Source organism: Crocodylus porosus, unplaced genomic scaffold (assembly GCF_001723895.1).
Source record: "Crocodylus porosus isolate Cpor-Errol unplaced genomic scaffold, CroPor_comp1, whole genome shotgun sequence".
Classification (NCBI taxonomy): Eukaryota; Metazoa; Chordata; order Crocodylia; family Crocodylidae; genus Crocodylus; species Crocodylus porosus.
Window position 1 is genome coordinate 190489841 of NW_017728886.1, and position 12883 is coordinate 190502723.

Genomic DNA, 12883 nt, shown 5'->3' on the forward strand with positions numbered 1-12883 from the left:
GTGTCAAAGGCCTTGCTGAAGTCTAGAAAGACTATGTCCACGGCAACACCTACATCCATTGCCTTTGTGACCTGATCATAAATGGCAATCAGGTTGGTCTGACATGACCTGCCCCTAATGAAGCCGTGCTGGTTGCCCTTGAGCATCATCCCTGAAGCCGGCCCATCACAGATGTGCTCCTTGAGGATCTTCTCAAAGAGTTTCCCAAGGATAGAGGTAAGATTGACGGGCCTGAAAGATTTTGTCCTGTGAATGCAAAAAACAGTGCCCTAACTAGATCTACTGTGTGAGGTTTAGTTTCTATGGACTGAAACTTGTGAAAAAAAAAAGCTGGGAGATGAATTACGTGGTTCATATACAGTTCTGAAAACAGTTTTGGATAGGAACTTGAGGTCACTATAAAACACTGCACAAGGAAGAGTGCACATCTCTTCTATACTTCTAGCTGATGCAATGGCTACTAAGAAAGGAGTTTTCAGAGTTTTGAGAGGAGGTACAGGGAACAGGTTGCTAAGGGAATGATAAAGAGGAGAAACCCATCAATACTCCTCCTAGTCTACTAAAGGTCCCAACAGGAATAAGAAATCTTTGTTCACTGGATTGTAGAAAAACACAGTATGGCCCTGGATAGGAGTCTGATCTGAATTTATTGCTGCTAGAGGGAGATGTATGGAACTGATATCAAATGCAGATTGTTTCAGACCTGGGAGTACAATATTGCTGCAACTGATATCAAGGGAAATAGGTGGGGATCATGTGCTCAAACAGAAAACCTCTTCCATTTAGCTTTGCAAGTCAGCCTGGTTGAGGTGTGCCTGTTTTGGACCAGAGTATTCTGAATCTTAGCTGAATAGTATTTTGACGGATGATAGTGAGGCAATATCCAGACTATCATAAAAAAAGGAAGCTGAAGGATTCTGCACAAGCAGCAGACCTAGACACAGGCATGAGTGAACCAGGCAGCCGCCCAGGTCCAGGACAGAAAGGGTGCCTGAAAATGACATATTTTTTTTTGTCTGATTATTTTTATCATTATCTCTGGCAAAGCGGGGGGGCTGATACTAAAAGTTCCCTTGGGGCCATGAGGAGCCTAGATACGGTGCTGATGAGTAGGTGTTGGGAGGCGATTCTTTAAGGTTTCTCTGAATCCCACAACTGCCAGGCCATTGCTTGGGCTACCACAGGATATGGTGCAAACAGCTTATTGTAGAGTAAAAAGAGGGCAGGGATTTACTGCAAGACAACTGCGGTTCAATCACTGCCTGCTTGCACACTTGTATCCCATAGCAAGTGGAAGCCAGTAGTTTAAATTTCAGTGAAAGAGAGGATGAGTTATTGTGGCTTAACTTCTACTTATTGTAGAGTAAGAGACAGTTGCTGCAGAAAAGCTAACACATCCTTTTTTAGACCATGGTAAATTCTTTCTATGTCTGTACCCAGGGGGATAGGCAACTGAGGAAATTAACTAGACAATCTCCAGGCCTCAGCAGTCCAGAGCGATTCTAGACCAAACTTAAAGAGAATGTGCTCACTGTTAGCACAAAGCATCACATGAAGGATGGGTGTTAAATGATCAAGAAGGAGCTATGGTGCTATCTGAACATTTTTCTAAGAAAGAAAAATGTATTTATTTAGCCCATGAACAATAAGCCCCCAACTAACTATTAATGATAATTCTAAGCCATCCTCGCGCTGTGCAGAGGTACACAGCGGGGGCTCTGTTTCTCCGCTGGTAACAGCAAGAAGGAACCGGAGAATAGTTTGGCCTTTTCTGCCTTTCATATCCTCAGACTGGGGGATAAAGAACCATTTGGGGAACAAGCACATTAAAAATAGATGCTGCTGGCCAAAAGAAACCAGCCTTGGACAGACGGGGGCAGATGAACATCAAGTACAGAGGTACAAAAACTTGAGGCAAAATTGATTCAGTCTTTGCAGTTTTTTTTAAGCTGCCTCCATTGATTTGGTAACAAACTGACATTCAGCGTTTGGGTAGACAAAACAGGCAGAAGCCTGCACTGGCCCAGACCAGGCGCCTGGGGGTGCTCATGTGTACCACCCCTCAGGGCCAAGCTGCCTAAGGCTGCTAAACCAGCAGCCAAGGCCCAATTGGCAGCTGGGGTCTTGCCCTCCTCCCCCACAGCTGGGCTGGGTTCACCTCAGCCCCACCCCCTTCCCAGCCATCAGCCTCTGAGGAGGAGAAGGAGTGTGCAAGGGAGGCAATACCCCACCCCCCTCGTCTACAGTGGCCCTCCCAGCCTGGGTCTGCTCTGAGCAGGAAAAGCACCCACTGGGGGGGGGGGCATTTTGCTCCCCCCACCACCTTCCCCAGCCCTCTGCCTGCGGGTGGGGGGGACAAGGGGTGGAAAATCCCTCGCAGTGCCCCCCCCCCCCGCAGTTGACATTTGCTAGGCATGGATGGGACAGCACCCAACCAGGGAGGCTTTTCACACACATCCCCCCACAGCTCAAGCCCAGCTGGGATGCCCCAGCCCTTTCCCTTCCCTAACCCCCACCACCAGGGGTCTGTCTGGTGCAGGAGTAAAGCACCCACCTGGGGGGAGGCAAGAAGCTCCTGGGTGGGCAACTTTCTGCTCCCCACAACCCGGGCTGGGGCAGCAAGTGCTATGCAGGAGCAGGGAGGTATAAGTTCCCCCCACAAGAGTTGGAACTTGGGGAGAGGGTGGAGCTGAGCCAATCCCTGCCCAGCTTACTGGGCTGCAAAAACCCTCCACCACAGGAGTTTTTCTCCTCCCCTTGCTGTACAGCTTGGGGCTAGGCAGGGCCTTGGGCATCTGTTCTCCCGCCCCACTTCCTGCTGGGCTGACAGGCCTAGACAGGAAGCAAGCTGGGAAGCTGATACTTTAGTGTCTCGGCTCTGACAGCTGGGGGCAGGGCCAGCCTTGCTCTGATGAAGCAGACAATGCAACCCAGGGCTGCAAAGCATCCTAGGATGTTGGGGGACTGAGAGTTAATGTGAACTGGAAAGGGATCTGGGACAGAAGTTCCATAAACTGGTTTAACCTAAATCAGTTAAGTCTAATACTACAACCAACCAAGTTTATCTTAAACTGGTTTCAGCCATTTTAAAAGCAGTTTATGTGCACTGAACTTCTGTTCTGTTACATGTTTAAACCAATTTCCAATCACACTAGTTTGTATGCAACTTCTGCCCCTAGCCCAAGAGTGGTGTAGTCCACTTGGACAACAATTTTAAAAACAGCTCTGTTGAACAAGGTCAGTTTCATGCCTTATTTCAAAATTTTGAAGTTAGGATTATGAGCCTCAAGGACATTTATAAGATCCATGTGTTTTTTACATCACATTTTTCTTTCCTTAATAAAAACAAAAGCTAAGCAATTGCTCTGGTTCTAGTTCTGGAATTTTGCCACAAAAAGCCTCTCTAGTCCATGGGACTAATTACATTTGTTTAAGATTCTAGCCCACTACTACTAGAAATTAATGTTAAATCGTTGGCGAGTTCTCCCAGGTTTCCAATAAATATAAAAATAAATTGCTGCACTGGAATATGTGACATCTGACCTTGAACCACAAAAAAAAAAAATCCCCACAACACTGATTATCATCTTATCTCATTACGCCACCTGACTTCACCTGCAGACCAGTTACTAATAATCTTTTTAAGGCTGATAATGCAATTCTTTAAAAGTTCCAGGAGTTCCTATGAAGCCCATTTTTTAAATAGTGTATCCTGCATAATACATTTATCTACTGGTTCAAGAGACAAAGGCTAGGAGAAGGGTCAGCACTGAAACAAAGGTAGTTACTCAAATGACACAAAACAAAATAGCTATTTATCTAAGATTTTTTTCCCCAAAAGTAGTTATGCTGTTTAATCAGATGTTTAAATTATTAAACCACATACTTATGACAATAGATAGCTGTTATTTCTGCTTCCTTGATGCATTACAATAGCTTAATTAAACTAAATTAAAAAAGTATTAATCTTAAATTCCATCTTCCATCTACACTCTTATGTGTAACATTCTATTTCCTCCACTTACCTTCACTACCTCTATCATAAGAAGAACAGCTGCATACATTAAAAGGTATAACAGGGAAAGCAAAACAAAACGGAGTGTAAAAAAAATCACTAGGCCTTCCACAACTGTAAGTATCTTGCTCTTGAGTGCATAATTCTCAAGGAGTGCTCAGGACCAGGACTGAACTTGATAGGGGTAGAACAAATTCTGCAGATCAGTACAAGTGGTCTCTCCCTTTCAACTAGCAAAAATTTTAGTCCCATCTGGTGAATCAGCCCTCCTGCACTGCTCTTGGCCATGCTCCCCACTGTTCCTCAATCCTTCCCACAGGTAATGATAAGAAAGACTAATCTCAAGCAGGCTAAACTTTTGCCTCTTGCATTTTTTTGATCTTTACTTTCCCATTCTCTTCCCCCACATCCAAACAAGTGCTATCAGCATTTAGTATTAAAAGTGCTATTGCACTTTTTACTAAGGCAATATGCTGCTCTGAATCAGCAAGGGTAAGTGTCATTGCAGTTAAATATATGTCTAGAATCGAATCCTAAACTAGACTGCACACCTTCTACAAGAAAGTTAGTTACAGAACTTGAACATAAAGTTTTTGTGAACTTTTTTACCAACCACATTCAATAAAAGAAGAGTTGAACTGCTAGAAGAACTTAAATGAATAATTGTTTCAGTTTTTAATTATTGGTACTGACCTAGAATAGGGGTGTCAAATTTTTTGGGCTTTGTCAACCAGACCCAGACCACAGGGCTTCTCATGGTCTGCAACCAGTCTATGGGGCCTCCTGCAATGCAGACGACCTACAAGAAGAAACATTAATCCCCATGGTGGCCAGGACCACTGTTTCAGCCTGGCTCCAGAACCCAGATAGTTAGCACTGCTGTTTGCCTTCTCCCTTTTCCCTTAGCTGCCAATACGGTATCACGCAAGGGTGAGGCAAGGCAAGCATTAACTCCATCGGTTCTGGAGCCATGATTTCACGGTGGGGATTAACACTGTTGCTGCAGAGGCCCTGGTAACTGTGATGTGATCCCACTGGGCTGAACCCAGCCAGTAGGAGGAGGTGGTCCAGCCCACAAGAAGCCCTGCAGGCTAGATCAGGGTTTCTCAACTCATGAGTTGTGACCCAAAAGCGGGTCGCAAGAACATAGGAATGGTCACAAACAAACTTTTAAAAATGGATTCTCCTTTAAAGGAGAAAAACAAGGGAAACTGTGGTTTTGCCCTTGCAAGCTGTTAGAGTTCCAGCCTGCAAGGGCCTGCTTGGGCCCACCACCTCCCCCCCACACACACGCACACCCACCCCCTACCTCACATGCTGGGGGCCTGGAGGCAGGGGGCAGTGGGTCAGGACTGGCCGTAGATGTTTACAAATGGGTCTCAGTACAAAAATGGTTCAGAACTATTGGACTAGATGACCCACATCTGTGGGCTGGATCCAGCCAGAGGACTACATGCTTGACACCTGTGAATTATGTAAATAGAAGGGTGAAATGTGATGCTGGAATGCAGCCATGTAATGAGACAGTAGTTAGTATAGGGAAATACCTAGCTCTAAGCAAAGGAGCAATGAATTGATACCGCAATAGATGCATACATGCGGCACACATACATCACTTATATCTGGCTTTAAACAAAAGTTATATGATAGCACCTGCATAAGACATATTACCAAATTGGCCCAAATCCAAGATGACATTTAATTTAAGACTACCCATAATAATTATATTCTATATAGTCTATAAATGTGTTATCATTTTCCACGTATGCAATCTAATTATTGGAGAGATGTCTTAAATTTGTGCACCTCACTGTTGCGGTGGGGAAAACATCCTCCAGCCCCTTGCCTCCCCTGTCTGCCTGCCCCCAGCCACTTGCCACCCTCAGCTGCCTGGCCCCCTGCCTGCTCCCCAGCAGCCTCTGGGCCCCTGCTGCCTTCTTCCCCCTGGACAATTGTTCCCCCTCCCCTCCCCATCCCTGCCACTGCTTACCCTGTGCAGAGGTTTTGGCTCTGACTCTGGCTCTGGCTCCAGCTTTGGCAAAGGGTACGGAGCATATGGTGCCCCTGGTCCTGGCTCAGCCAGGGACCAAAAGCAATGGAAGCTCTGAGCCTGGCCTTGGGCTCGGGTTAGAAGTGGAGCCACAGCAGCACCCCCGCCACTACATGGTCTTCCCAATACTTTCCCCATTGCATGCCCCCTCCCCAAGTTTCACACTGCAGTTTCCCCTGGATTCCCAATACCTCTACCACCTGGTCTTCCCTGCCATCTTGGCCCTGGCCCAAGACAGGTGGTGGCTAAAGCCACAGCAACCACCTTCCCTGAGCCAATATTTGAATCCAAGATGAGGGTCCCCCTGCCATATTGAACGGAGACGAAAAACCCTCATTTTGGATTCAAGTAAATACTGTATGTTGTGTAAAGCTGCACTGCTCTGAATATCAGTCATACATATGTTAAGACAGTTTTCAGACTTAGTGCAGTGTGACTTAATTTTTTAAGCTGACAGCTAGAATAGAAAGTTAAAAATTTTCCCATCAAGAAAATCTCTCTTACAAAGTAGACAACAGCTTGAATCATCTATCATTTACTAAGTTGTCTGCATATGTCACCTTGTGATTTACCAGAACCCCCAACCTGTTACAAGATAACTAATAAGCTCAGAGTTACCAGTACACAGTCTGCAATAGTTTAAACACTACAAACCTTCTAATACTACTTTAAACCAATACTGTTGTACATTAAGTTATTTCCAACCTTAAGTCATAAATAGATCTTGAGTGTTTTCTGGGATTATATGTTGATAGTATAAAAGAGTAAATTTTACACTTAGAAACCCTGACATTTACACATTTAAGTCTGCAATTCTGCCATTACTTCCCCCTACCCCACATTTAAGTCACAGAAGTTTAGAACATATTAAACAGACTGAACCGAACAGGTTCAGAATGACTTTCTGAGGGCCACCTTTATTTTAGGACATAAAACATAGGAATCTTCAGAGATGTTGTTAGTCTTAGATATAAGGCAAGAAGAAAACAGAGAAATTACCTCTCAATTTTTATAATTTAGTTATAAATAAAATATATGTTCAGTATGTTTTCAACATTTTTAGGAGTAGAGCCCCAGGATGTCCGGGCAGAACACTGAATGAATGTATTGCCAAGCACATGAAGCACAATCTTGAAAATTACCTTGAGTCAGGATATTTAGTAAGTGTGGCCAAGCTGCTGGTATACATGTGCCCACCCACGTCAATATGAACTGGTGCATTGGATTTTGTGAGTTGTGCTGGAGTGGGGATGCCTTGATTGTTCAATGGAGATGCAGGCGATCTAGTGATCAGGGGCCTTGACATATTGGGCCGACTGTCCTGTGAAGAGACGGATTTGCGTTAGTAATTTCCTTAATAAATGAAACAAAACAAAACACCTCACAAAGATGCACATTTAAGAGTGAATAGCATCATCTTTTGTCTCAACTTCCAATTTTAATCTTGTTAAAGCAAGGACTGATATGCAATTAAAAGAAAAAAAATCTGTTAAGCTTTTAACAACTTCACTGTAGTTGCATCATAAGTTGAAACGCAGAATAAAGCATTGTTATAAAAGCCACAAAAAGAAACCACATTCAACAAAACAAGCTGTTTCTGAATGCTATTCATTATAGACAATTCCATACAGAAACAAATGCTCATTTTTGTATTTAAGAGCTGATAAAAGACACTGTAGACAAGAATGCTAACAATATACTTAAATTTAAAAGCAGTAGGGTTTGTGTTTCTTCCCAAACCCTTTGCTATACAGTTAGAATAGAGAAATACAAACCCTTAGCTCTTCCATTCTGCAAAGTCTTCTCTTGAATTTCCAATTCACATATCACGAAAACAGAAGAGGAAACACCTGGACTAGCCAACTGTTCATGTACTGTAGAACACTGGGCATCGACAGCCTTTGAGAAAGACATTTTCCATTTAAAAATTATACAGATAGTGACAGATGCCCCTGTGCGCCCCACGCAGGCTACAGTTCTGGGTAGCTTCCTAGTGAAAGCAAGCAAAGTAGAAAAGCAGCAGATGCTTGCTAAAGAAACAAAAAACTTTTATTCACGCAAGAATGGATGTAATGCCAGTAAGTAGCACACACTTAATCTATGCACAAAGTAGGGTGGGGCAGGGCAAAGTGATTTGCAAAAGCCAGTGAGGCAAGCTATTTTCAAATATCTGGGATTAACATACAAACATGTTCAAGATTTGTTTTGAGACAGTTGCACTTTCTACCTAAAGAAAAGGAATATACAAGTGTGATCCTGCAAATATGCACCAAAAACTAGAAGACTTCATGAATTTTGGGATTTTTAATATAAAGAGGTAAGCAAAGCAAAAACAAAAACAAAACAAAAAACAAAATCAGGTAACTGCTCATAGAAACATATTTTGCCTTCTAATTGCAGGAGGTAATAGATCTCCTGTAAATGCCTCACTACAGCATTCAATAACAAGTCTTTGGAAGTATGTGCAACAATCACGGGGTTAGTGAAGTTTTTTTCTGTCTAAACATAATTTCTACATTTTTCATTGCTCTTGAAACAAAGATTAGGCAGCATGAACTAGGTATGTGCTAAGGTGGAATAATTTATGGGCCACTATTGCACAATAACATTCAAGTAAACTTTGACACGAGGCATCTGTAGAATCATAAATGCACTTAACTAATTTTCTCTTCTACACAAAAAATAGTGAGTTTGGGTCAAAATGAATAAATGGTAAAGAGATTGGAGAAACTCTGGTTAACAGGTATGTTATGCAAAAAAATAATATAAATTTGCAGGATATCAGTCTTACCAACAGGAACTGCTTGAGGATCTGCTTTGGGGCACAACTCAAACAGGCCCAGACAAGATACTAGATACCCACGCTACACTAAACCCTAGTATCTACTATAAATCTGGTATGGCATAATCAACACCCAAGATGTTACTGCTCATTGGAGACTTGATTACAAATATTAAGAAAAAACCTAATACAAATATATATGTATAGTTGGAGAGCTGAGAAAGAATGCAAGAATGATACAAACTAGAAATAAATGAGATAATGAATAGCCACATCAGGGATGAAATACAACATTTATTAAGTACTTAAAAAAGTACATGATTTCAAAAGCAACTAGAGAGACTGAGATTAAAATTTAAAAACAAGTCCATAATGCAGGAAATGCACTGTGTTACTTCTCTTATGAGAATTTTTTTGTCTGAAAAACACAGCCCTGTTACAATTTAGCACTCTGCAGCGCCACGGAGTCTGTAATAGTTTTTCAATTGGACACATTCTACTGCATATCCTGCCTCAGGGTACTCAGGAGAAAATGAGCAGATTTGCAGGGTTAATATTGTAGTTAGACCGGGACCTCATTCAGCGTAGCTGTGATAGTTCAGTGTGTACTGACTGGGGTAGAAAAATGTGCACTATAACAATCGCTGCAAGGATAGTAGAAAACTCACAAATGGTGGGCATTTCATACGTTAAAAATTACAAGAGAACAAGAATGGTTTTCAAATATAATGTAGGACCAACTAAATGTTTACATAGGTTGATTTTAAAATCCACAAAAACTCCAAAAAATAAAAATGTTATTATGCCATACCGGCTGCTTCATTTTTCCCTCCTCAGCATTTCCTTTTTCCAAGCCACCTGAATTTATTGGGCCTGAAGAAAAAATGCCCATATGCCTAATGTTTAGCTGTTAACTAGAATAATGTTAAGCTTCCTCCAACCTGACTCACTGTGCACAATTCACTGGATACATTTAATAGGCTTTAACTTGGAGACCACTCCCAAATTGGGCAATATTATTTGTACTACCCTTGGCTCCTACAAAACTAAGTGGATGAGGCCTCATTTTACTAAGTCTTGAAGAACCAGCTCAGACTCTAATCAGGAACATCCCCCAAGGGCATCCTTGAGGAGTACAGTCCGTAAGACAGACCACAAGAACACTTGGACAATTGTTTAATAGGTCAGAGTTAAAAGGAAATCAATTTGTTTACAGAAGTAACTAAAATGGGGTTGATGACCCATGACCAACTGTCATAAGCCTCCCACAAAATACACAGGGGTAGCATAAATTAAAAAACAAACCTTAAATAAGGGTGGGGGGAGGGCTGAAAAAGTAATTATAACCAAAGATTAATAAAGAGGAAAATATTACTGATCAAACACAACGTGTCAATTTGGTTTGAATGGCCCTTTCCAACATCAAAAAGTGTTTGTGTACCATTAAAGTTTCCAATAAATGAACTGATGAGAGAAAATTCCTAATAAACAATCAGAGCAAAGAAGCCTTAGAAGCTAAATGTAAATGCATCCAAATACTTCCAGTCTACCAAAACAGTAAGTACAGAAAGGATGCAAATCTGTTAGGAACCATTCCCATTTTGTAATCTTGCATGGACTTCTGCACAGGAAGGGTTCGTTCACATCTAAAACATGGAACATGCAGAATGTGTTTTTCTATTAGTCCGATTTATAACAATGACTCCAGTAGTTACAGAGGGCAAAACACAGCTACAGCACTCTACGGGCAGCAGGCAACTTGCAGAGGTTCAGTTTTCCTGTCATTCAACTCCTGTTCCTTACGGATTTAAAAAAAAAAAATTGAAAAAAGAAAACTGAAATATTTAAATACAGTTTATCTGGGATGGGTAATCTGACATGCCAATATAAGTAAAATATGTACCAGTAGCAAGGTACTCAATGGGATTCATACTTCAGTCAGCTTTCAAACGATGAACTTGGATTCTAAATCAACAAACCTAGAACTGCCCTCCATTCCTCTCTGCTATCCTAACTCAGTGGTAGAGATGATGTCTCCTCACTTCTGAACTGTTCCTCCAAGGCAGGGGTAGGTAATATTTTTTGGCTGGGGTGTCAAAAAAACACGTCTACATTAGAAGGTGCCAGAGTGCTGACATGCTGGAGCCCGGAGCAGCTGTTTGCAGCCTTCCAGCTGCAGCCAGCCCAAGGAGCCTGGTCTGCTTGCAGCAGGACTTGCATCCTCCCACCTGCTGGGAGCAGCCTGGGCTCCATGACTGGCAACAGCTGCTGAGAGCTCGGGCTGGCGGTGGTGTGCCGAGCAAAATAGCCTTGCGTGCCATGCTCAGCATGTGTGTCGAGGGTAGCTGACCCCTGCTCTAAGGTGTGCAGAAATCCTCAGGACTGAAAAGCCTTTCCTAGGCAGCTGTTTGAGGAACACAGATGATAGCCCTCTTCCCCCATTTTGGGTAGTCCTCAGAATCAATTCAGATGTGTTCCAGGGAGAAATAAAAAGGGTAAAGGGATTTTCCTAGTCCAAACTGAGAATCAGCAGCAACCCTTTTGGGAGCTGGGAAAGGAGTACTGACGGGAGCCGTCTCCCAGGGAAGCACTTGAGAGCTATGTCAACATGCCGGTACATGATAAAGGAAATGCAATTGCCATCAGTGGAGCAGGGAAAGTGACTGCACACAATGTACTGCCAAATACACAAAGCTGAGGAGCTAAAAAACAGGGATTATCTCTCCGTTTTACTTTCAAGTTACAATCTTGAGTTTTCCAACTCAAATGTCATTTCTACAATTAAACATTTACAACAGGGAAATTAATTTATTTTACTTAAATTAGAAATACTTCCAAATTTGAGTACAAAAAGTTGAATCAACTCCTTTGTACAGAAGTATAAGCAATAGCTGCAAACAAGCAAACAAAAAGAAGACATTTTAATGCCCTCAGACAACATGGCCAACAAGTGCCAGAACAACCTAGTCCTTGATGTAACCTAGTTTCAGATCCAGACTCACTCTGCAGCTAGGAACTCGTGTCATCATGAGCTGCAGACAAACATCTAGAATCACAGCACAAGTAAGCCTGTGTGAAGTGCCTAGTATTTGCTTTGGATTTGGCCAATTTGGGGAACCATGATTTGATTCAGTGATTTGAATCACTGTCCCGAATTGATTTGGTGAGATCTGATTTGAAGATTTGGCCTCAGCTGAATCAGCTGAATCTCCAAATTGGCCCCATCCCCTGCCCACTCTCAACAGCTGCTCCACCTGGCCCCAGCTCCCAGCTCTTTGGGAAAAAAAGCCCGCACTCACTGCTTGCTGCCAGGTGTGGGGGAGAGGGCAATCCCTGCTGCCCCCCCCACTGCCCGGGGGGCTCTGCCATGGGGCCTCTGACCCCTGCCTGCTTCCCAAGCTCCACCCATGGCTGCCCTGCCTGCCCCAGCCCCTTAAAAAAAATAAAAACCCTGACTCACCAGCTCCTCCCAGGCAGGGGGGCAATTCCCACTGTCCCCCACTGCCCCATGCTGCAGGGGAGGAGGGGGGGCTTTATTATGAGCCCCCAGAAGCTCCGTGGCAGCTGCAGCAGCTGGTGAGTCTGGGTTTTTCTGGTTTTGTTTTGTTTTGCTTTAAAGGGCCAGTAGCCAGGGCAGGTGAGGCAGCCAAGGGGGCGGGGTGCTGGGAGAGCAGGTGGGGGTCAGGGGGTTCATGGCAGAGCCCCTCATGCAGCATAGGACATTGGATGGCAGTAAGGATCACCCCCCCGCCTGGAAGTAGCCAGTGAATGAGGGCTTTTTTTTAAAGAGCTAGGGGCTGGGCTGGGTGGTACAGCCATGGGATGGGCTGGGAGAGCTGGTGGGGGTTGGGGGATGCTCAAGGGAGCTGGGGGAGCAGGTTGGGGGTGGGGCCTGGCAGGGATACCCCCATGGTCCCCTCCCACTCGTGCAGCCCCACTCCCTGCCCCCTATTTACCAGCATGGAGTCCAGATCCAGCTCCCTGCTGCAGCCAGCAGGGACTGCCTGAAATCACCGAAGCTCTTCAAATTGATTCA

General features: G+C 43.7%; 1 protein-coding gene across 4 annotated transcripts in view; it reads right to left on the reverse strand.

The window, feature by feature from the left end:
• KCTD1 (potassium channel tetramerization domain containing 1) overlaps positions 1–12883 on the reverse strand; it is a 148321-nt gene that overhangs the window by 53644 nt on the left and 81794 nt on the right. For 2 of the 4 annotated variants that reach the window (XM_019547255.1, XM_019547247.1), the window contains exons 2-3: positions 7841–7964; positions 7208–7386 (exon numbers count right to left, since the gene is read on the reverse strand). In XM_019547255.1, coding sequence (XP_019402800.1) covers positions 7208–7386; positions 7841–7855 — 194 coding nt within the window. In that variant the 5' untranslated portion in view covers positions 7856–7964. The remainder of the gene's footprint in view (positions 1–7207; positions 7387–7840; positions 7965–12883) is intronic. The other 2 variants (XM_019547265.1, XM_019547274.1) reach the window with 1 other exon arrangement.